General features: G+C 52.0%; 1 protein-coding gene across 4 annotated transcripts in view; it reads right to left on the reverse strand.

The window, feature by feature from the left end:
- Positions 1-1,055: 1,055 nt before the first annotated feature.
- Positions 1,056-23,729, reverse strand: part of CTNND1 (catenin delta 1) — a 50,506-nt gene continuing 27,832 nt past the window's right edge. For 2 of the 4 annotated variants that reach the window (XM_074998083.1, XM_074998084.1), the window contains 18 exons: positions 23,326-23,397; positions 21,417-21,575; positions 20,610-21,142; positions 13,587-14,050; positions 13,319-13,502; positions 12,811-12,928; positions 12,274-12,427; positions 11,869-11,886; positions 11,530-11,598; positions 9,073-9,200; positions 7,369-7,519; positions 6,749-6,941; positions 6,486-6,600; positions 5,251-5,338; positions 4,328-4,375; positions 3,645-3,745; positions 3,241-3,303; positions 1,056-2,998 (listed from right to left, as the gene is read on the reverse strand). In XM_074998083.1, the coding sequence (XP_074854184.1) occupies positions 2,987-2,998; positions 3,241-3,303; positions 3,645-3,745; positions 4,328-4,375; positions 5,251-5,338; positions 6,486-6,600; positions 6,749-6,941; positions 7,369-7,519; positions 9,073-9,200; positions 11,530-11,598; positions 11,869-11,886; positions 12,274-12,427; positions 12,811-12,928; positions 13,319-13,502; positions 13,587-14,050; positions 20,610-21,142; positions 21,417-21,575; positions 23,326-23,397 (2,670 nt within the window). In that variant the 3' untranslated portion in view covers positions 1,056-2,986. The remainder of the gene's footprint in view (positions 2,999-3,240; positions 3,304-3,644; positions 3,746-4,327; positions 4,376-5,250; positions 5,339-6,485; positions 6,601-6,748; positions 6,942-7,368; positions 7,520-9,072; positions 9,201-11,529; positions 11,599-11,868; positions 11,887-12,273; positions 12,428-12,810; positions 12,929-13,318; positions 13,503-13,586; positions 14,051-20,609; positions 21,143-21,416; positions 21,576-23,325; positions 23,398-23,729) is intronic. The other 2 variants (XM_074998085.1, XM_074998086.1) reach the window with 2 other exon arrangements.

Below are 23,729 nucleotides of genomic sequence, written 5' to 3' on the forward strand. Positions count from 1 at the left end.
ATGTGCATTGAAATTCCCCAGACGTATGATCTCTTTTTACGGGTCTCTGATAAAATGGTTTCCAGCTGAAAGCAGAAACTTTTTACCTCTTCATCGGCATCCAGTGTTGGTGCATAGGGGTTCATAACAGTTGCCTGTTGGCTTTTAGTGAGCTTCAGTGTGTCATGGGCTGTTCATTGATGCCAAATGGTTCCACCTCCAAAACCTCCCTGACCAAAAAGAGAAACTGCCCGATACCAGATGCGACTAGCTCCTCCTCAGAGCTGAAGTGAACGGTGCAGGCCATAATGTGGCTGTCTTGTGTGCTGTGTTCCAGTGCACAAATCTGGTTGGGGATCTACCTCCATCTGTCTTTTTCTCTTATGTGGCACCAGGGAACAAGAGCAGTGCCGAGTGCTTATACCCTTTGCAAGTACCAGGGGGCAACGGCGGCACTCTTGAGCAGAGTCCTCCTTTGGTGCTGAAGTACTGCACACCAATGCCAGTGTGCTGGAGAAGGCTGGCGCCAGCTTCACCACCTGTCATCTACGTGCTGCCTCCATTAGCAAAAGTCTGAGATGATAATCAGTCCGAGGGCGGAGCCCACAAGGGAACAAGTTCTTGTTGCTGGGATTCGTGAATCTGGCCTAGTCCGTGTGAAACAGCCCTATGGCCAAAGCAATGTCAACAGTGGCAACACATGATTGCTGTGCACTTTAGTGATGGTGGTGGGGACTGGACACAGAGACCTTTATAACAGAGGGCCTGTTGCTTGGTGTTCAATCAATCAACTGGCAGATAACAGCAACAGGCAGGCTCAGCGTTTACAGCACTAGCCTAGGACTTGCTATCCCAGTTCAATCCCCTGAGCTTTCATACCCTTCTTGTGTGATCTTAGACACCCCAGCTACAGCATACAATGCACCCTACATCACAGGCAAACATTAAGGGGTTAACCTAGTGTTAGGATTCCCCATATGTGATCCTACCAGAGGGCCAACCGCAGGCTGCTTTGCCCTGCGCTAGCACAAGCCTCGAGCCCACTCTGAAGCAGCAACACCACTTTTCCCCCGATACGCACTTTAAAAACTTTATTTATATAAAAAATCATTTTGTTTTAAAAGCATTACAAGAGCACGCGCAGGAATCAGACAAAGAACAGGCTTCCCACACCCCAGCACACGGGATGCAGAAGAGAGCAGAACAGTCAGTTATTGGTTCCCCGCTGCAGGCGCTAAAAGCAGTCTGAGGGGAAGGAGGAGTTTTTGGTTCAATCTGGAATTTAAAAAGGAAATTAGCATTTTACATACATAAGAGTTAGGCCCCAGAAAGACAGCTTGGATTTGTACTTCAGTTCCTTCCAAAGGAGAGGCTGGAAGCGACAGAGGTTGGGTTAGAGAGGCACAGAGATCTTCCAGCTCAGACCTTCCCGTTGTGTAGTGCATGGACAGTGCGGAGGAAAAATGAGGATCCCACCTGAGCACACAAGCCTAGAGCAACCCAGGTCCAGTTTGTGGCCTAGGGGGAGGCTTCCAGTTACACTGTGTACAGGAGAGGGGCTCAGATTATCCTCCTTAGGGAGGCAAAAAGACAGAGCACCCATTGTTTCCCCTCCCACCTGGCAGGCTGGAATGAGGAGGCCAAGACCCCGTGCTGTTCTCAAGCGAGTTCCTGAAGCTTTCTAGTCTCAACAGGCCATTCCATGTAGGTGGATTGTGCTCTCCCTTCTCCACCTCACCTCAATGAAGATTTAAGTAGGACAAAGGAGCCTCTCTATCTCCTTCAGCCCAACCATTCCTAGAAATCCAACTATCAACACAGTAAGGCCAGAATCTCAAGTGGGGAGGAGACCAGGAGCCAGAGATCCCCCAACCCCTTAAATCCAAAAACATACTCCTCCTAACAAGCAAGAGCACCTAGAAGTTGGAAGAAACTGTTTCACAGTGGCAAAGAAAGGCACGTGTCGAGAGACCGACAGACGCTGCTGCATTCACCCGATGCGTATGGGATGGGGATAGTCGTCAGTTTTCACTTCCTACCCATCCCAATCCACCACCCAAGCCATGGCACCTCAGACTTAGGACAGTTAACAAAACCGTGCAACCCTTAAAGAAAACCCCACATTCTCTTCCAATCCGAGAGCCAGCCCCGTCTGTGCAACATACCAGGGTTCTCCCCCTCATCCTTTTCATTTTCTCCCAGGCTGGCTCCTCTCTGTTACTTCCCCCCCTCGAACAACCTAATCTGCATGAACACACTCCTAGGCCCCACTAGAAAGCAGGACACAACCTGGCCCAGTCCTCACCCTCGCACATCCATTTACACATCCCTCCTCCAAGAAGGGACAGGCCAACCGAACAGAAGTCAGCTCAGGACAGACCCCTGCCATCTGGCATTCCAATGTCATCAATCATGATACTCCTGTCTCATGATTCCCACCCCCACCCACCTTCCCAGCAACTGCCAGTCCCCACCCCTCCCATCACCACTGCCTGGAATGTTCCTGTATTCCCGGCATCCTCTGTTGCCAAGTGACCACACAAAAATATATTCTGTAGACTAAGAGAAGAAGGCAGTGGCCTTTGATCCCCCCGTCTCCATGAGCAGAGCTGATGTCTCAAAGGAAAACATAGTCCTGGGACAACAGGGCCCCACCGAGCTCCACCGTGTGCTCTGGAGTCGGGAATGTCAGGAGGAGTTCCTTGAAGAGTCTGCCTTAACTGGTCCGGTGAGAGCCATCAGAAGTATTTGGTCTGCAAGAGTTGCTCTTGGAGGGAAAGATAAAAGGCATCCAAGGATCAAGGTGCAGCCATCTACAGAAGGGAGTGAGGGGGCCCTGTCCGGAAGTCCCCCACCCCAGGCAGAAGGGGTGCAGAGGGCCAATCATTTGGCTGGATAGTTGGCACAAACAGTCCAGCAAAAATAAGGTAAAAAATCAGTCCATTCCACCACAAAAAGTCGTATATAACGTACTATAAACCCATACTGAGTGGAGGCAGGGAGGAGACTAGATCTTCTGCTGTGGAGAGAAAAATGAGACCAAGTCAACACCAGGTGGACAGAGCACTGCTGTCAAGCAGGAACACAATGCACCCCCAGCAAAATAAATCAACCAAGATCATGGTCATGTTTCAGCAAGCGATTGGGATCTGGACTAGAGTGTGATTTGAATAGCCAAGCACCACGGGATTGCCTCAGAAGGTTATCCTTCAGCTTCCTGGCGTACGTGAGCAGGAGACTCAGAGGGAGTCTGGGACATACCATAGGGGGATAGGCCAACGAGTCATCCTCCTCCTCATGCAAGGATTCCTGCCTTTCATCTTCCTGCAGACACACATTGTTAGTAGGACATGGGGAAGGATGCATGACACAGGAAGGGAGAGAGGGAGGCTGAACCTGATAGACTGGCAGGGGACGGGGAAGGTTGGGTCTGTCCAGGCAGAAGATGGGACAAAGCACAAACACAGTCACCTGAGAAAGCCCTGGTCCTCTTCGTGGCTCCTTTCAAACACATGCAGGCCAACAAGTATCCATCATCCAGTCTGCCTGTCCTGACCACCTAGGTCAAGAGCCTTCCCACCCCACCACCCCAGGCTTCTGTGGTCCTATACGGCACATCGTAGGTAGCAGGGGACGAAGGAGACTCACCATCTAGCATGGCTTACCATCAGTGGTGCTCCCTTCAGTGGCTCCCCATCACCCAAGTCCCCAGATCGGTCTAGGGTCCTGTTGTGGTCTCTCTCGTTCAGTGTGGAATAGTTGTTCTCTGGATTAGGGGGAGGACACAGGATAAGTGAGAGATCTCCACGACAGCAGCTGGGGGCTTAGACGGGCACGCCTAGATCAAGCCTGCTGACAGAACAGGGCAAACGGGGCAGTTGCCTCCAGGCCCGGCGTTTCAAAGGGGCCCAGCGCTCCAGCCACCACCACTGGTACTTTGGCAGCAGCAGCCAAAGCTCTAGGCCTCTTTGAAAAGCTACGGCAGCACCGCTTCAGCTGTGCACGGCTGTGACAGAACGGAAGAGGATCAAGCACTGCTAGCAGGGCAATGCTGAGAGCTGACTGCTCTTGGCCCCACCCCCTCTGCTCTTGGCCCCGCCCTCCAGGCACAGAGCCATCCGTCCCCCCTCTCCTTGCCCTAGGGCCATGGTGGCTGTCAGCACCACTGTACTGGATTCATGAGGCCAAAAGCTATTTACAACCAACTTGCCTGACCTGTTACACATTTTCTCCCACTACGTTATTTACATCAGCCTAGAACATGACCTGCTGCTTAGACCAGAGCTACTCCTGTCCGTGTGCTCCAATCGGTTTGTCTGTGCCATGAAGCCAGCTGCCAGTTTCCTACCTGGTCCCATGTTGCTCATCTGGATCTCCTCTCGGGAGGATTTCTTATCTAGAGAGGGGGGGGAATATAAGTTTCAGACACCAGGCCCCCAGGGTATTCACCCAGCCAGGCAACCCTGAGGCAGCAGATCAGCTGGTTTACTGCTTAGGGCACACCCAGGCAGGCAAGAATCACCTCAGCTTGGGGTGAAGCCACCTGGCTCACCAACCCAGTTTAAGGTGCTATAGGGCATCGGAGGCCAAACTCCGGCTCACAAGGCACATGCAGCTCTTCCACTGTTCAGATACAGCTCGGAGCTCCTCCGTCCCACATTTTCCACATAGCAGGATGGGGGAAAGAAGTGTTTGGAACCTCTACCTTGTGGCAGGGTGAGGTGTTTGTGTTGGGTAGGGGGAGGGGGCGCAGGTGTCCTCAGAGCTTCTGCCCTTCACAGCATGCCTGCTGGGACCTGGAGCTTCAGCATGAGCAAGGCTGAAGTCCTGAGCCTCAGGCACCTCCCAAGGGGCTGAAGCCTTGAGCCCCAGCAGATGTACCCCAGGCTCTTCAGAAGCCCGTCATACGTGGAATGCAGGGCAAGTAAATCTGATCACCCTGTGACAGGGCTGGTGTAAGAATTAAATTCAAGAGTTAGACAGAGGGGGGAATAAATGCTGAGTTTGGAGCACAGACTCACTGCCAAAGGCACTCAGCAAACAGCTCCCAGGGAACCACCAAGAATGAGGCAGAGAAAAAAAACTCGCTGAGCCCAGGGAACCCATTAACCACAATGAGCAACGTGTCCTCAGCAAAAGCGACTGAAGCAATCTGAATATACTCGGTCAGAGGGCACGACTGGACTGAACTGGAAGGAGTGCTGCTGGACATTCTCACCCAGCAGACCTGGAAGCGTTGCCTGGCTGTCTATAGGCAGCAGTGCGATATACCTGCTTTTTGGTTCCGGTCAATGAGTGGCAAGGTGCTGTCATCGAAGGAGTTGCCTCCCTGGTTCCGAGAGGCATTGTTTAGATTCACCTGAAAGAGGAGAGGGCCTTGTAACATCTGTGACCCCACATATCACAAACATACAGATCCCTTGTATCGCAGGAGTTCAGCCACATCAGAATGTGTACCAATGGATGCACTGCCCTCCAGCAGCTGAAGACAGGGCAATGGCATGTACAAAGCAACCCCAGTAAGCAGCTGGCCAGGGTGAGGTGCAAGACGCAGTGAAAGACAAGCTTTGACCTGGTGAGCAAGTTTCTTTGCATTATGACTTTTACAAGGTGGTGTGAGAATAGCAATTTGTCAAGGGGAAAGGTTAGTTTCATACAGGAACTTGCATGCGGAGGTGGAATCCAGGTACTGATCTCATGCTAATGAAGACCACCCAATGGAAAGGCAGGAAGTGCCCTTCCCCCTCTATAAAAACAGGCATCTGCAACAGGCATTAAGGTCAGAATTTTAAGACCTGTTCCTATCAGTGTAGCCAGATTGCCCAGAGTGCTCAGCACCTAACAGTAGCTATTGAAATCAAGGACCTCACCAGCCTCAGTGAGAGCAGGACCTGCTGGCCCCCATGTATCTGGCACCACATGACTTGACCAAGGTGAGGGAGAGAGAACTGAAGTCACCTGGGCTCACCAACCCAGTTTAAGATGCTATAGGGCATCAGAGGGCAAACACTGGTACCTGATAACTCTAGAGTTTCCTGGTCAGATATCTGGGAACTGAACCCAGATGTCCAAAGTCCCAGGCCAGTGCTACTGGACACAGCAATGCTGTGGGGTACAACAGGAAGACAGGGCCAGCTTGGGACCAGAACAGATTCCTTCTATTTTTTCCTACCCCTGGGCAGAATAAGTTTTGTTATGTACATTAATGTATGTGCAGATGTGCACCGCCATAGAAATCCATGCTGCTGGCTGTGGGTGCAATGGCATATACACAGCAACCCCAGTAAGCAGCTGGCCAGGGAAAGGTTCAAGAGAGTCGCCACCCAAGCACTCAGCTTACAGGAAACACTGGTCCAGAAGCAACAGGAAAGGGTTCTAAACATGAAGCATTATTAGAAACGTGCTGAAGGGCCAAGTGGAGATCCTCTCCCAACACCAGGGATCTCGTCTCTACCCAGCTTCTGAAAACCCCTGACCACCACCAGCTTCCCAGCCACATCAGGTACCTGGAAGTCAGATTTCTTCCACCCTTCCTTCTCCAGTGGCTTTCGCAGTTCCTTATACCCCCAGATTGTCTGCAAGACTAGGGCAGCGGCTCGGACTTCCCTCTCTGATCGGTTCCTGAAAACAGCATGATGAGGACGCAGCATGGCTCAATATCCAATCCCTCCTTAGTCACGCATGAGCAGAAAGCGGGTGAGGAGCAGGAGCAGGAAGATTCAGGTGAGATTCCAGCACACCCCTCCCCTGCCCCCCAGGGCACACTTACCCTGATTTGTTGATCAACACCAGCTTCTCAATGCCCTGAGTCTCTCGCAGTTTTTTTGCTGCCTCCAGGTTGTCCACGATGACCTCATTGATGGTGTTCAGGATTGACACTACTGTATCTTCAGACAGGTTCTTGGCTGGGGTCTGCTGTCCACCTGGCAGGTTCTTCACTAGGTTGGGGATGGCATGCTTCCCTGGATTGGGAGCAGGTGAGAGTCAGTCACAGCTGGACCAGAAGGCATGAGGAACACTGAGCAGACAGATGAGTTGGTGGAGCCACACAAGAGGGAAGATGGCGCAAGAGGCTCATCATGGACAGATGACACGTGTTTGGCTACGAGTAGGTTCCGAGGCGTTTCTCCCTCCCTTTAGCCTACTGGAGACACGCTGGAAGATAGCACAGCACCTCCTACCTCATATTAGACGTGGTTGGGCGAGAGGGGTGGAATGAAAGTGAGCAGTTTCCAAAGGAACAATGAGAATCACAATACGCTCCAGGTGGCAAGGAAAGCCGATGCTGGGCTGACACGAAGAGAAGAGATGCCCTCTGTGGTAGGGTGGCATGCAGGAGGAAGGGGGGAGAAGCAGCTACAGAGCAGGCATCACCTCCACAGTTCTTACCTATCAGCTCTTTATTGCGGGAATCCACGGCCAAGTTGCGCAGGGCTCCAGATGCTGCTTTCACGACCCGCTCGCTGTCATTGGTCAGGAGGTCAGCAATAGCAGAGAGCCCCTTCTCCTGGCGCAGCGCCGAGCGGATGTACCGGCCATACTGCACAGAGACGAGAGCAGGGAGCCAACGGGTTACCAGAGAAGGCAGGTGAGGAGGGCCCCACTGACAACATTATGCCTTCCCCTTCATCACCATTGCTAGCACCCAACCCTAGCCATGCTTCTGCTGAGCCACACCTTTCCCCCGCGCACACCCACACCATGCAACGAGGGTCCTCCCCAGTAGGCCCATGGGAATCATCCCAACCATGCAGACTAGTGTTGCCTTTTCAATACCAGATGTTACCAAGCTGGGCAACGCCCCCAAGCAACCTAATCAGCTGTGCTAGAGCAGAACAAAGTAGTTTCTTAGCTGATCTGTGCTTCACAGGCTTCCATGGAGTACTTGGGCTAGGAGGTTGTTCTCAGTCAGGGCTCATATAATGGCTAAATCACCCCAGCAGAGAGACTTGGGTCGCCCTGCCTGGAAACTAGCAGGACAGGAGTCCCTCTGATGAAACAGCATAGGAAAGACCAGGTTCTGCCTCAATTGACTTAAACAGTGCAAACTAACCACTTGCTCAGCAATCAAGGGAACCACAGCTGCACTGCAAATACCACCATGACAGATGGGTAAGTTGCAGTAGCTCAGAGCACGTGCCCCGGGCACACCCAGGGGCAGGACGAAGCTCCCTCTGGGACCATTCATAAAGAGCCATCCATTGTGGCACATCTCACACCTTCATCTGACACGGACCAACTGACCACAGAGACAAGATACACTGCTGGAAAGAACCAGTGACTGACATTTGCATCGCAAGAGCATGGCAGAGGCCTCAACTAGTCCAGCAGTCCACTGCGTTGGCGCATGGCAAGAGACAGTTCTTGTCCTAGAGACCTTGAGCCAGAATACAATCCACTGTGTGGTTATGGGCAACTCAACCAATCATCACTAGAGAAAGTTGTCATTAAGTGGAGGGTGGACTTACAAAAACAAAAAGGATTCCCATCTCCTGTCCCTCACCTCCTAGAGCAGGAGCAGCTCAGCAGTCCTGCATGAGGCTTACCACTGGCTTATGCAATCACTCATATTATCCACCAGCAATTGAGAGAGTAGATACGTAGGACACAGATGGCTGAAGATGTTGTGCAGAAGGGGTGTCGTTGGCACTGATGCTGAGGGAGTGCCCAGGCATGGCTCCGGAGAGAGGGTTGTGCGCTACAATTTCAACTAGACTCTCTCCATGAGATTACCTGGGTCTTGATATGTGGCTGTCCCCAGTAATGAGTCTGGGAGTAGGATACGGCTCCTACAGGAGCTCTGATGTCATGGTGATGCTGGAAAGCACGAGTTATACTGTACAGAATGAGAGCAGCTTGACATTCGAGTTCCAGAACTTTGAAAAAAACATTGTCTATTTTGTGTCCATACTATTGGGCAGCTTCAATTTAGTTTCCTCACATGATATCCTGGCTACAAGACTAGAACGGTGGGGCCAGGACTGACCCCTCCTTTCTGCCGTGCCCTCGCCCCACCCAGATTTAAGTCTCCATTATCTCCTCGTTTTCAAAGATCAGATTCCTAGTCTCTGTCTCGCGCACGAAGTTACTAACCGTCCAACGACCAGCACACAGGTTCTGGATGGCTCCCGCGGAGGCCTCGAGGATGGCAGGGGTCTTGCTCTCCTTCAGCAGTGAGATATATATCCGGACTACCTCTGGTTGGAAGAGGAGCTCATACCCTAGAAAGCAAAACCAGGAGTAACAAGATAGGGGTTATTTGAGAGGTTTGTTAAAAATCCAAATGTAAACAATGGCCTATCAAGTAATTAGACAACTAATCCAAAGCATTGGTGTGCCGCTCCTCCTCCCCCTGACTTCTCGAAGGAGGCCAGAATTGTTTTAAACCATCGCCTGATAGCACTGGAGACCTGCACCATAACACCGGGGCTAGCACTCCAGCACTGGCCCAGACAGTTACTTTGGTGAACCAAGCAGCGTGACTGCAATTCTAGCAGCAAAACAAGAGTCGCTACAATAACTCTGCAATCTAAAAAGGTCTTGGCTAAACTTTGCTCTTTATAATATTTGATGTGGAATGTCCCTTTAAGACAGTCCTCTTACACCGTTACCTCCAGGACATTTGGACTGCTCAAAGCAGTGGTTTGATACAGGGAAAAGAGGGATAACAACTGTCAACACCAGCAGACACTTTTAGCACCAACAGAACTAGTTCAGGCAACTAAAGAGCCTTTCCCGCCCACACATGAGCACACCAGGGACACTCCAGTGTTCCATACACACCCACAACTCTGCAGAACAGGTCTGCAAACCAGACCAACTAGAAATGCTGAGGCGGCAGAAACATCTAGGCAATAGGACTAGTCGGAGGGGTTTGATCTCCAGTCCTGCGACGCGCTTTACCGAACAAGACTTGTGTACCCAGCATTTGAGCATGATGAAGTCTCCTGAGCACACATTCCTTTATTTGGAGGAGGTCTGGTGGAGTGTCACTGGAGGAAAAGTCGGCCTTTTTGAAAGCCAATGCTTCGGGAAGAAGTGGTTTCTAAATTTTCACAAAAATGAAGCTCAGGTTTATTTCTCCCCACCTCCATTTTCCAGTGGGGAAACAGGGAGGAAAAGACAAAGATGTTTGTTCAAAAAAAAAATTGGAGTTCTTTGAATTTTTCAAAAAAGCTTTCCACTGTGGGTTTCAAACCCTGTACCCTTCCCAATCAGCTTGAGTTCTGAATGCCTGCAGCTCTTCCGGATTAACACACAGTATTTGTTTTACAAAAGAGGCAACGTTCTCAAAATCTTCCTGCTTTCAAAAGAATCCAGAGCACTTGCCAATATCACTTGTGCAATTGTACTGCACAGCAGGAAAGTTTAAAATTAACAGGAGCTACTGGACTATTGCCATGAAAAAGGTAGAACTAGTACAGCCTTTACCACACTCAGGTCATGTGTGGCTGCCCTCATCCAAAGTGCTTACCTGTTCTTCCCCACACACCCCAAATCAGCATAGTACCAGAGAAACTCAATCTTCAATGTATTTATGCTCAACATTTCTGGTGAGACAGCATCGTGTTACCCCTTGTGACAGACCCAGGGCAGCTGGCTACTATAGTTTGGTGGAGGGCAGACATACCAGGAGCTGAGTGAATGGTTTTCTGTCCCCTGAACTAACTGCCAAGGACTTCTGCCATGTAATCAAGGCAGGCAGGCAGCTGTGGATAATTAAGAGCTTGCCTGAAGCAGCAGGCTAATAAAGCACCAGCAGCCAATTAAGGCCAGCTGGGCTACTTTAAAACATTTCCCCACAAGTAAGGGAATGGGAAGGAGATAAGTGAAAGGCACAGGAGGAGGTGTGCTTGAGGTTCCAGGGAGAAGGTGCTGGGGGAGTGTCTGGGGAAGAGGCCCAGGGGAAAGGCTGCTGTTTTCAGGCTAGGGTAAAAACCTAGTTGCCACTACCCAGGGTCCCTGGACCACAAACCCACAGTAGTGAGCAGGCCTGGTCACCCCCCACCACCCCAAGAAGTCTGCTTCTGGAAACGGGCCAGATTCACACAGGGGTTTCATCCAAGTCCTTTGGCTGTGCCAGCGTTGAGGATGGCTCAGTAAGCTGTGACCTGGCCTCTAGACAAAGCAAAGAGGCAGTGTGAAGGGTCACAGCAACCCTGTGAGGCATCCGATAACCACTGAGAAATGCAGGACCTGTGAAGCACGACCGGAGCTTTGCCGTAGCCTGTACAGATTGGTTGCTGAGGCTGTTACTTTCCCAACATCGTAGTGTGACACAGCAAGAAATTGACCCCAAAGTCCTAGGCTTGTGCCCTGAGCACCGCATCATCCTCTTATAAGCCAAGTATGAGCAGCTCTTTTCAGGTGCCGCATTGCCAGGTGTCACAGTTTCATTACACTCGGCAGCATTTCAGTGTGATTGCATCTGTCTCCACCCTTGCTAAAAGGAGTCTTCATTATATAGAAGCCACTTATATCGAGTCTGAGGTACGATCACCAGGAGCTGGAGGAGGGAGGAAGGTTGAGCAAATGCCTCAGGGAGTGTACCTTTTGCAGGGCTTGTTCTTTTGGGAAAGTCCACCGTATCAGCACCGGGCTCCTCAAGAGGTTTTTTGCCTTCAGGATTAATAAGAGTTGTGAATACAAGGCATTAGCATAGCTTGTTCCACCTCCTCCCAGCCCAGCTCCTCATTCTTTCTAATTGGAGCAAGTGTAATCAGCAATAGCACCGCTGGGCTTATGACACAGTGTGGGCCTCTTCTACACAGAACGTTCCTTAGCCAGTGTTGTGAATATCCACCCCCGCCATAGGCCCATTGGAAAGGGGGCAGAGGAGAGAACTCAACAAACCACCACCTCAGAGGGAAAAGACAAGAGCGTACTCACCTCTGGAGAACCACTCGTCTATTGGCGAAGCGAAGAGAAGGACAGGGGAGAGAGGAAGCAGGAGAGGATAGATGCCAACAGGATCGCAGGGTGGTTTTGCAGGAAAGCAAGGAGGAGGGAGAAAAAAAAAAAAAAGGAGACGGGCAAAGCCTAAAGTTAGTGGAGATCCTTCTGTCACTTCCCTGATGACACAGCACATCAACCCGACACAGGGCCCTGAACACCGAGAGCTGAAGATGCAGGCAGGGCAGTCTCAGGGCTATTACAAGAAGCCTTGGGGCAAGCAGTGATTTCGCTTTCTTGCTAGATATGGTTAGAGCACAATGGTGAGAGGCCTCATCTTCCCCCACCCCCAAACCTGTCCCCACTAAGAGGAGGAAAGAAAGTGCAGGCTCTCTGCCATACCTTTGCCTTTCTTAGCACCAAAGCAGCTGGCAGCGTGGGGCCCAGCATTGCCGGCAGGGTTAAGGGGAGCCTCCTGGTAACGCTCGGCATGTGGGATCTCACGATGGACTTGGTAGGACAGGTTCCGCAGCAGGCAGACACAGTTCTCCACCAACTGAAGGGAGAGGAAGGGGGAAGTGTCCTTCACAATGACACACACCTGGCTTACTGGTCATCTGATACTTCAAGGCCACAGGAGATGGTGTTAAGGTTTGGAGGTCACAGGGAGGAAGGGGAACTGTCACTTGGCTTAAAGTCAACACCTCCATGCTTCAAGACCTTGCTTAAGACAATTCCAATGTTACCTCCCCTTCCAAACTTCAGATCCCCTCCCCATTGCTTGATCCTCAGAACATGCTCTGCTCTGAGAGCCAAGGGCTCCATAACTGCTGAATGCCCAGCATTTGAACACAGTTCGGAGCAGCCTTTCCTTCCAAGCACAGGAAGATCAGTCCATTATCAAACTCTACGGGATCTAGTGCAGCACGACTTGGTTACCTTGCTGTCGCAATCTTTCTGGCCAATCTCTGACTGGACAATGTACATCAGGGCATCCACCAACCCGTCACACTCGCGCAGTTTCCGACGAGCTTCGCTCCGCTCAGAGCTCACGTTTCTAAAGGAAGGAGAGCGTCGGAGGGCGAGACGGACATTGTGGCCACCGCTCAGAGCGCAAGGATTAGAGTGCTCTCTAACCAAGCTCCTGCTCCCCACCAAGCTGAGCCACCCCAGCCCCTCTCAACAGGGCTAGACAAGCCAAAAGAGGCACACGAGGGGCTAATTGTGCATTGGAGAGAACAGTATTGTCTCATCACCAGCATCGCTACGGACACCAAGTTCTGCTTCATCCAGATACTAAGTCTAGGAGTCTCCTCCCCACCGAGCTATGGTGAAGAAGAAGAAACCACCCTTCTCCCCAGGTGGGAGGGGAATCGCAGGTAAAGCAAAGCTCAGCCAATGGTGCCCCAGCCTCAGACAGCACCCTCCAGTTGCCACTCTGGTGTACCTAAGGCAGCCAGCAGTGTTGGTGAGCACCAGCTCCCACTCTAGGTGGCGCGGCTTGCAGTCCTCGTTGGTCTCTCTTTCCCAGCCGGAGTGCGGGATGATGACCTCGTCAGTGAGGGCGTGCAGCGCGTGGTCCACAATGGCCATCTTTATGGAGTCATGAGAAGAGAGATTCCACAACGTCCCTGAGACAGAGCACACGCCACCGGTGAGACCCCAGCGCTGCACAGGTCCCCTTCCTCAGCCAGGATATCCAACCCACCCATTACCTGTGATGACCTCCGTGAGGTCCATGTCGCGGGCCTTGCGCAGCAGCCGCACCAAGGCGGGAATGCCGTCGCAGTTCTTGATGGCAATCTTGTTGTCCTGGTCTCGGCCAAAGGAGATGTTCTTGAGTGCCCCACAAGCCCCATAGTGCACCTCTTTCTTGGGATGATCCAGCAGCCCCACCAGCACCGGGATACCCTTCAGCTTGCGCACCTCCGTCTTCACCTTGTCATTGCGATAGCACAGGTGCTGCAGGTAGGCTGCTGCATTGGACTTCACTGCCTCCATTTGGAAGCTCAGCATGGCAATCACCTCAGGTAGCTCTGGCTGGCGCCACTTGGCTGGCAGGGGCCCTCCCTTCCGCAGGCTGTCCAGGCTCGCCAGGCTGCCCTGCTCATGTTGGGCCAGTGGGGCCCAGTAGTACTGATCAGGGACTACGTCATCCACCAGCATGTCCTCATAACTCCTGCAGAGGGGGACGGGAGAGAATTAGAAAGGGGAACAGAGCATGAACGCCACGGAGGTGAGCAGAGCTCAGCCTCCAGTGCTGGGAAGCAACAAGGTTAGTACCAAAAGGTGCACTGAGAGATGGAGAAAAAAAAAACTTAGAAAAACATATGCTCCCTACTCAGTCAGGCATTAGTATCCCTGCTCACTGACCCCTGGATTACAGCCTCTTCCCTCTTGTGAAGGGCAATCCTGTATGCTTGGTTCTTTGCTTCTACAAAGAATCTTCTCCCATGAAAATTTTAGTGAAGGGAGTCGATGTAGGTTTCTGTCTGCTAGGGCCACATCCTCTTTCCCCACCAGCCCTTCAACCTAAGCTGTGCGGTGGGAGCAGCGTCCCTTGCCTAGGAAGAGAAATGTACAACAGGGGATGCTCTGCCCAGGACAAAGGCAGCTACTCTTTCCTTGCTATCCTTTGGGGCAGCATCTAAGTGAGCTTATAGCACATGACCAAACCCTTGTCTCCACTGGGGCATCTGGGTGCTACATCAGTATGCCGATATCATCCTCAGGCACAGACTTGGTTGACGCTACGCAGGTAAGTCGATTGCAGATACACAGTTCAAGCTATGGCAATTGCGTAGCTACAGTGGACTTACCTGGCTGTCTACACAGCGGGAGGTTGATGGGAGAAACTCTCCCTTCGACTTCCCCAACTCCTCACGATATCGAAGAGCATAGAGGTCGACTGCCAACCCCAAATAGCTCAAATTCACACATCGCCACCAGGCATGTGAACTCAAACTCTGGGTCAACCTAACTGGAACTCTGGATCAACCCGACTGGGTCGATCTTCCCCCTAGTGTAAACATATCCCTAGAGGCACAGAAGCAAAGCCTCTGCTTTTTCAGGCAGAGAAGGTTCTGCTGAACAGTTGCAGCCTCTGGCCACTAGAGGCCAAGCTACGGCCACCAAAGTATATCCTGCGAAATTAGAGGCGGAAGCAATTTATTAGGTCACCAAGCCTGCTCTCTCCACCCTAGGGAAGGATCACTCCTAGTGAGTATTCTCCAGAGCCTCAGCCAGGCTGGTTCTCAATGTTCAGTGCAAAGAAGACTGTTATAGCCATTTGGTGGGTACAGGATCCTGTTAGGTAGCTGGGTCAGATTTCAAGGGCACCTAATTCGATGGGACACAGTAAATGGCAAGACTGATGTTGCTGCATCCAGACAAATCAATTCCACCCTTTGCCAGGAATGGTTACAGCTGCATGGGAGACACCGGCACAGCTCAAGCACAAAACTGCTTTGGGAAGCCAAAAAAAAGTCAGATCAGACATTTTCATGTAATTAATTTCAAAGCGTTCACCCTGCAACCTGGGGTGGCAAAAGCGAAACAAACATTCTCCCTGAGTAGACTGGGGCGCTAATCCTGGCCTAGGTGTTAATGCAATACAGAAAAAAGACTGTGTTTCTGCATGGGGATTAGCCAGGGAAAAGAGTATAGTAATGTCAGCTTGTCGTTACAGCACTGGAATAGGATGCTGGAGATTTCATGTCAGTTCCCAGTCATGACAGATACAGTCCTCCTGGCCAAGTCTCTGCACATCTGGACTATCCATTTTCTGCAGCATGGAGGAAGATGACTCTTCTCTCACACTTTGACTTGTCTATTGCCGAAATATGCTCTTTGAGGCATGGGGCAGTCCTTGGCATACCCATAGTGCCTAGGGGGTACCAGGAACAATACTGACCAACTAGTATCACTCTTTGCTGATGCAGACAAAGAAAGAAAAACAGCACACAGGCCGATGATCATTTGTTAACCCTTTCAAATGCACCAAATTTGTTTCAATCCCCACAATGTTGAAGTTAAATTTACCATCCCAGCCACAAAGATATCCCACTTGCCTGCCCTTTTATCATCAGAACAGAAACAAAGATATGCCTCTCACGCCCTGGACACAGAAGCTGCGTCTACACGTGCACGCTACTTCGAAGTAGCGGCAGTAACTTCGAAATAGCGCCCGTCACGTCTACACGTGTTGGGCGCTATTTCGAAGTTGAAATCGACGTTAGGCGGCGAGACGTCGAAGTCGCTAACCCCATGAGGGGATGGGAATAGCGCCCTACTTCGACGTTCAACATCGAAGTAGGGACGTGTAGACGATCCGCGTCCCGCAACATCGAAATAGCGGGGTCCTCCATGGCGGCCATCAGCTGGGGGGTTGAGAGATACTCTCTCTCCAGCCCTTGCGGGGCTCTGTGGTCACCGTGGGCAGCAGCCCTTAGCCCAGGGCTTCTGGCTGCTGCTGCTGCAGCTGGGGGTCCGTGCTGCATATACAGGGTCTGCAACTAGTTGTTGGCTCTGTGTATCTTGCACTGTTTAATGAAAGTGTGTCTGGGAGGGGCCCTTTAAGGGAGCGACTTGCTGTTGAGTCCGCCCCGTGACCCTGTCTGCAGCTGTGCCTGGCTCCCTTATTTCGATGTGTGCTACTTTGGCGTGTAGACGTTCCCTCGCTGTGCCTATTTCGATGTTGGGCTGAGCAACGTCGAAGTTGAACATCGACGTTGCCAGCCCTGGAGGACGTGTAGACGTTATTCATCGAAATAGCCTATTTCAATGTCGCAACATCGAAATAAGCTATTTCGAAGTTGGGTGCACGTGTAGACGTAGCCAGAATGTTTTGTACAGTTGTAACTTGGACTGCAGAGATCAGAAGCCCAGTTTAAAGTAAAGCAAGTCTCTAAAACAGAGGATACAGCAGATTGGTGTGGAGCTAGTCTACAGAAACTAAGCCACTTTGCACTGGATAGGGAAAGATGGAAGGAAACAGTGAGAAGAGGCAGCAGACACCAACGGGTCCTGAGCCCACGGTTATTGATGATGATGATGATGATGAAATCCCTAAAGAAAGAGGTGTTAAAGTAGGAATCTGTTTAAAATGCCTTGCATATGCAATAGCCATACAATGTAGTGTTCACACAAGTGTTTTACTGAGGCATCTGGATAAGTGTTGGAGAACTGACACATATGATACCAGCAGAGTAACATCAATATAAACACTAGTATAGATATATCTACACTGACAAGAACTTTTATGCCAGCATAGTTTGTCAGATCACTAGCGTAAGCTATACCGGCATTATATCGTATGTTGCAGCTACGTTAGAATGGTTGGCCAATATACCTGTGCCTGCAAAACTTTTAATGCAGACAATACCCTAGACCTAGATCAGTCAACTTTACCTAGAGTAGTATTGGACTGGTTTTGCAGTTGTGCTTGATCCCATGCAAAGACAAAAGTCATGTCCACTCCTCAGGGTGAAGTGGGTCTCCCTTTGGGATACAAAGAACTATATGCCGCCTAGTACCTGGCATGAAATCCCATAAGTGGCAGAAGTCTGGAATAAGAGCCAAGACTTCCAGTTCTGGATATCTTCAACACCTACACCACTGGACCTTGCCTGGGCTGGTTTAAGATTTACGTTACATTATACGCCATGGACTGTCTGAAGGGTTTCTGACTCCAGCCACTGGCGAGCATTCTGGATCTGTATTTGCCAGGAGTAACAGTCTGATTGGTGGTACAGCTTTTGGTCAGACAAGTGACTCCTGCTGAGATGACAATGCTGTTTGAGATGCACCCTTAGAATCCTTTTTGCCTGAGCTAGAACTTGCCAAGAGAGTTTTTGCTGCTTCACTACCATTAGTGGTTGCACTGCAATCCTATGCCCCACAGCCACATGCCATGGTGAAAGAGTGCACAGACTGACTGCCACGTCATCCTCTAGCACCACAAGACAGGACCTCAGCAAAATGACACGAGACCGTTTCTGCCTATTCCACGGCTGAGATCGAGACAGAGTGCTCCTTCATTGTGTCATCAGCCAAATCCATTTCAGCTGAATATTAAGCGTCCAGCCCAAACGGGCATAGCTGAATGCCTCTTGCGACAGTGAAAGGTCAACTTGTTTCTACTGACTCAGGACAGTCCAAGCATTTCCATGGGAAAGCGAAGGAGGAAAGAATTCCTCCTCAACGGTGCTTTGAGTTCATTCGGTTTTGCCTCCTGAGATTTATCAGAGAGGTAGCCAAGTTAGTCTGTATCTTCCAAAACAACAAGTCCTGAGATTGTGCATCTGTCCCTAGAGGTTTTTATTAAGTCCTGGCTTGACACACTCACAGCTGAGATGACCTGTTAGGGTTGATCCTGCTTTAGGCGGGGGTGGACTCCATGATCTCCTGGGGTCCCTTCCAGCCCCAGAATTCTATGATCAACAAGTTGTAACTAGACATGAGAGATGGATTCTTGTCCTTCATGACTAATTACAGCCAGCAGAGACAATGGGGGTGGGGAGGGTGCATTGTTAATGCACTTCCTTCAAGGGGCAATTTGCCAAGCACTCTTCAAAGCAAGTATTGGTTAGGACCTTGCTCAAGACAAACATCTTCAGGTTGTTAATCCTGCCAAGGACCACCCCCAAAAGTGGGAGATTTGAGGCAGAAAAGCAATTGAGATAGTGGTGATAAGCCAACTCCAGCCAGGTTGGATTCCATGGACTTCTGTAATCCTCATCAGCCAGTCTGTGACTAACACAGAGCCTGTTTCGGAGTTGGAAGACAAGGGCAGGGCAGCCACACTAATTCTGTACAAAGTCTGACTCCACTGACGACAGTACTGCTGGCTGCCAGGGTATGGCCATTGAGCAACCCTTGAGGGAGGCTGGACCCTCCCCGCCAAGAGCCCATGGAGACAGCTCTGTGAGGCAGGCTTGGGAGAGAGGCAGTCAAGTTTCCCTTCCTGTTTGCTGTCTGCCTGGTGCCATCGGGGAGCCTGAGAATCTTTTGGGAGTGCTGCTGCAACCCCAGAACCCATCTGTATCTTTCCTGTCACTGAGTATGGCTCTTACCAGCCTCCCACTGGTAAGCTCTGATAAGGGGAAGGGGGTCCCTGAATGGAATGAGGCTGTTGCTCTGCCCAAGTCAGATGCCAGAGTCCAGAATAACACTAGAGCAGGTTTGAACATCCAGTTCTTAGTATTTAGGTGCAGGCAGCAACTTCCTGTTGAGATGTTCCTGTCTGGTTCCCTTCCTCACACTTAGCTCCTCCATTTCTTCCATGTAACAGGACACCAGCAGCCAGCAGCCCTCCGAGGGCACTACAGTGTCACGGAAGCAGAATCACCTGTATAGTCAGCTGGGGAAGTGACTAATCTGCCCAAGGGACAGAAGAGCCACTGCTACTGTCACACTTGATTGATCGTCTCCCCACACCACAAACACCGTTTGTTCATGGGCTGCGCACCCCAAATTAGCCATCTGCCCAGCAATCAATCCGCTCCCAGCCTGAAACCTCAGGCTAGGATCCTAAGGTCCAGCTAAGTGATAGCTGCAAGCTTAAGCCAACGCTGTGCAGAGAAGAGACGTGTGTCTTTACATCACGATTTGGTGCTGCTGTGCCAGGGACAGGCACAAATATAGCCCATGGGCCAGATCCCACTCACCAAGTCTTTAGAACCAGTCTGCTGGGACCCTCAGCCAGGCTTCCTGCCTGCTGCAGAGCCAAGGGCACTCACAGCCCCAGCTGCTGGAGCTACATGCCTCCAGGCGGCATGCAGGGAGGGAGGGAGGGACCTTGTACAGAAAGTGCAGGGGGCAGGGCACAAAGCCTACTCCCCCACCCCCACTGCCAGGCACGTGGCCCCAGCAGTTAACTGCTTTTGATGGCCTAGGGCTGCAGCAGCCAGGGAGTCTACCTGAGGATCCCACTGGATAAGCATCTCCTGGCCACAGCCTGCATCTGGCACCCCACCCTCTCCTGTGCTCCAATTCCCTGTCTCAGGTCCCTCACCAACCTTTCACCCCATCCCTTCCCCAAGATCACAACTGCCTCTCCTACACCCCAATCCCTTAACCCCAAGTTCCCTTTGGCATCCAACCTCTGCCCCAGACCCCGCAACCCCTCCATAGAAGAATGACACCTTCGACCACTTACCAAAATCTTGGCATGGCTCCCCATCAAATTACTGCCCACCCCTGCGTTATGCAGTGACATGGAGGCAGAAGACACCACAACACAGCCTTTGCTATCAAACTATAAGCTTGTTCAACCCGAGCAGACTCAGGTTATGGGGCCAAGCTTACAAGGACAGGAACCCCTGCCAAGCTGGCAATGAACATCTTGACACAAAGCAGGGGGCAGAAGATCAAGAAGCCTTCTCATTAAACTTTGCCAAACAACATCCAAACCATGGGTTGTGCTCTCAAGAGATCATATGTTCCAAACAAAAACCTCTGGACAGTGCGTGGTAACTCTGCAGAGCTCCTCGCTGTAGGAGGTTAAATGCTGCAGCTGCAAAAATTTTAGAGTCAACTAGACAGCCACAGCTATGACAGGTCTTCTCAGACACACAGGAATAACCACCACACCTCCAACAAATACAAATACATCAGCTGTTACTAGATGCCTCATGGAGGTCCACACCTTGGGAATCACTTATAGGTCTGCACTAAGAGTGAGGTGGGATGGGATGGGAAAGTACTCCGAGGACAAGTGATCTGCTTGCCTTTCCTACCTGAGTCGCCGCCTGGGATCCGAGGGAGTCCCCGCCCGCCTGGCCGTGCCATAGTCTGGCATCATCCCATAATCCATGTCTTCATAGCCAATGCTGCGTTGGTCATCCTCCAGCCCATAAGGCTCTGGATGAAAGCGGTTCAGGTCCACGTTGCTCCCCCCTACCCGCACCTGTGGCTGGGGACCATAGACATCCTGCCGGCTGGGGGCTCGGTAGCCTTCCATGGAGGGACGGTAACGTTCATCAATACGGGTCACACGGGACAGGCTGCCATAGCTGTTATCGCTAACAGGGTAGCCATCCTCGTAGGGGCGGCCGTAGCCATCTGGATAGTGATAGTTGCGGGGAAGGGTGGCAGTGCCAGGCTGGCTCATGTAGCTGCCGGGCCCCCCGTTGCCATTTTTTCTGAAGTTCCTGTCCATTGTCTGGATGTAGTTATTGGAGACAGGAGAACCCTCTATGGGTAACCCATCCGGCCCAACAGGGACCTGCTGCACTGTCCGCGTGGTCACAGTCTTCACCACCTTCTTCACCTGAAGAGATGAGCAGAGGGATGTGCTCTCAGATCACAAATACAAGAGCTGCTGATGCCACTGATTGTCTCAGCCTCCCACCCCCGGACTTCCCCAGCTCCACTTAGGCCCCTCCACCTTCAGCAGCAGCCCTCATCCCCAGCTTCACTCAACAGTGCTGAAGAGACATGCAGGACCGAGCAGTTCAGGGCATATGCCATATCATCAACCCACGGAGAGACCAAATCAACACTACTGAATATAAGACAGACGCCTGACTTGCCCTGCCCCTCACCGTGGTCTCCGTGCGCCGGGTCGTCCCATCATCAGATGTCTCCACTGACACAACTGACATGGCGCCCTCTGGGTCCTCCTCCATGGTGTACGTCTCCTCCACAATCTGCCCGGGGTCCTGCATCCTGGGGATTGTGCTGTATAGGAGGTGGCTGCGGTCCTAGGGTGAGGGAAGAGCACACCGAGTCAGTCCACACTGCAAGCAGGGCTCGAAAGAGGAGACAGCACTTCTGCGACCTTAGGAACCTCTTTTGGTACAGATCAGGCTGCTGCCTTCGGTGATATTCCTGATTTGTTCAAGCGAGGGGGCAGGGGACTGCACCGACCTACTCCCTGACTACAGCTGGACTTCCTGAACAGCAGGTCAGTAGGTCCCAACAGACCAGGGGGCTGTGGGAAGTGCTTAGTGCAGGGATAGGGAACCTTTTTTTTTGGGTCAGAGACCACTGACCGCCCCCCCAGGAAAAAACCCACCCGTGGGGACCACACAGCAGTAAGATACCAAAGGGAAAAAGAAAGGATCTCACTCCCCTCACATTGCAACACCACAGAGGAGAGAGAGGGAGGAACAAGGCTCCAGGCTTCCCCCCAGGCTCGGTTAAGTCTAGTAGACTGTCAACCCTCCTCGGCTCTGAGTGGAGACCAAGAATGAGGGGTTCAGTGTGGGGGAGGGGGCTGCGCTTACCTGGTGCAGGTCCCCAGGGGCGCCCGTGTCTGCGCCCACCCCCACCCCCACCACCACTCCCACCGCTCCCATTGACTGGGAATGTGGCCAATAGGAGCAGTGGGGGAAAAGGCCCCCAGGTGAGCGGTTCCTGCCCCTCCGGCCTTTCCCACAGCTGTGGGGAGGGGAAACTGCAACATTCGGACCACCTTCCTCCTCTGCCAAGGAGAGTGTGTGGGCCTCATCCTGCCCTAGCTTACCCGGCCCACAAGGCTCAGGGCTACCCTGCAGTGCGGAGCCAGCACTGGTGGGGGTAGGGTCACGGTGCCAGAGAGCCAGCTCACGCCACTGCCGTGGGGAGGGAGAAAACAGACCTCGCAGGCCAGATCCAGCCAAGCCATGGGTGATAGGTTCCCCACTCCAGTCTAGGGGTGAACTGCGATTGTCCACTGCCCTCGTGGGCCCTAGAAGCTTCTCCACACCTTATTTTTACCCACAGCCAGGCTAGGACAGTAAGCAGCACCATAAGGAAAGCAGCAGGCTGGGGGTGGGGAAACGCACAAGCAGGGTTCTCTCCTCCCAGATGCAGGGGAGGACAGATTGCATGGTCCCTGCGTCGGGAGAGGGATCCGCGTCCTTTGCAGGAGGCGAATAAAGGAGATAAGAGCATCTCGGAGCCTGGAGCACTGTTCGTTAAATGAGAGTGGAAGATAAAATACAAGAGGGACGATGGAACTACATGGATGTAGCAGGAACCCGTAGAGTTCGCTAGCCACAAAGCGCTCAGGGCTGGGGAGGGGGGAAGGGAGGAGTCCTGTCCCTTCCTCTTCCCCCTCCACTACACACACACGCACGCACGCACTTTAAATGGGAGCAACTGGGCTGCAGGAAGAGAAGGGATGGTCCTGGACCGCAGCTGCCCTCTACCTCCATGCCCAAAGAGGTAAAGGCGAGGAGAATGTGGGTTCTTTGGCACATAGGTCAGCTCTCCCCTGCAGAAAGCCCTAGTTAAAGGAGAGAGGCTTCCCTGGGTGCCCCTCTGCAGCCATCAAGAAGAGCAGACAACAGTATGCGCCACAGCACAGGGAGGGGCGGGGATACCTAACTGGCAACCCTTGGAGAGATGGGTCCTTTCTTCCCCAAGGAGGAGAGACCAGCCACCAAGCCCCTGAACTCAGGCCTTGCCTCCCTAAGGTGAAGCCACCCTCCCAACAAGAGGTCTCAGCCCCTCCTGGAGGCCCTTTACCGGTGGTCCGTTGAGTTTCAGATCTGGAAACTTCTGCCTCTCCAGGTCAGCATCGCCCAGGAAACGGCCGTTCTGAAACAAATAGCATCAGCTCATTATAACACTTCCTCAGCCCTCACCCCAGATCGGGGGGACAATAATTTGTGACGGGGAGGCCCTCCAAGCCTTTGGGAAGTGAACAAGAAATGCACTCATCCATGACCTTTGTAGGGGAGGCGTGAGGTCTGGGATAGAAGTTGGGTGCCGAAGGCTGCACAAGGTAGGGAGCTGGGGTGCAGGGTCGGGGAGAGGTTTGGGTGCAGGAAAGGATCCTGACCTGGAGAAGTGCAGAAGGGGATGCAGGGTTGTGACCCAGAACAAGGGAGCTTGCCAGGGTTTGGGTTATGACTGGGGAAGGGTCTGGG

This window comes from Carettochelys insculpta, chromosome 6 (genome assembly GCF_033958435.1).
Source record: "Carettochelys insculpta isolate YL-2023 chromosome 6, ASM3395843v1, whole genome shotgun sequence".
Classification (NCBI taxonomy): Eukaryota; Metazoa; Chordata; order Testudines; family Carettochelyidae; genus Carettochelys; species Carettochelys insculpta.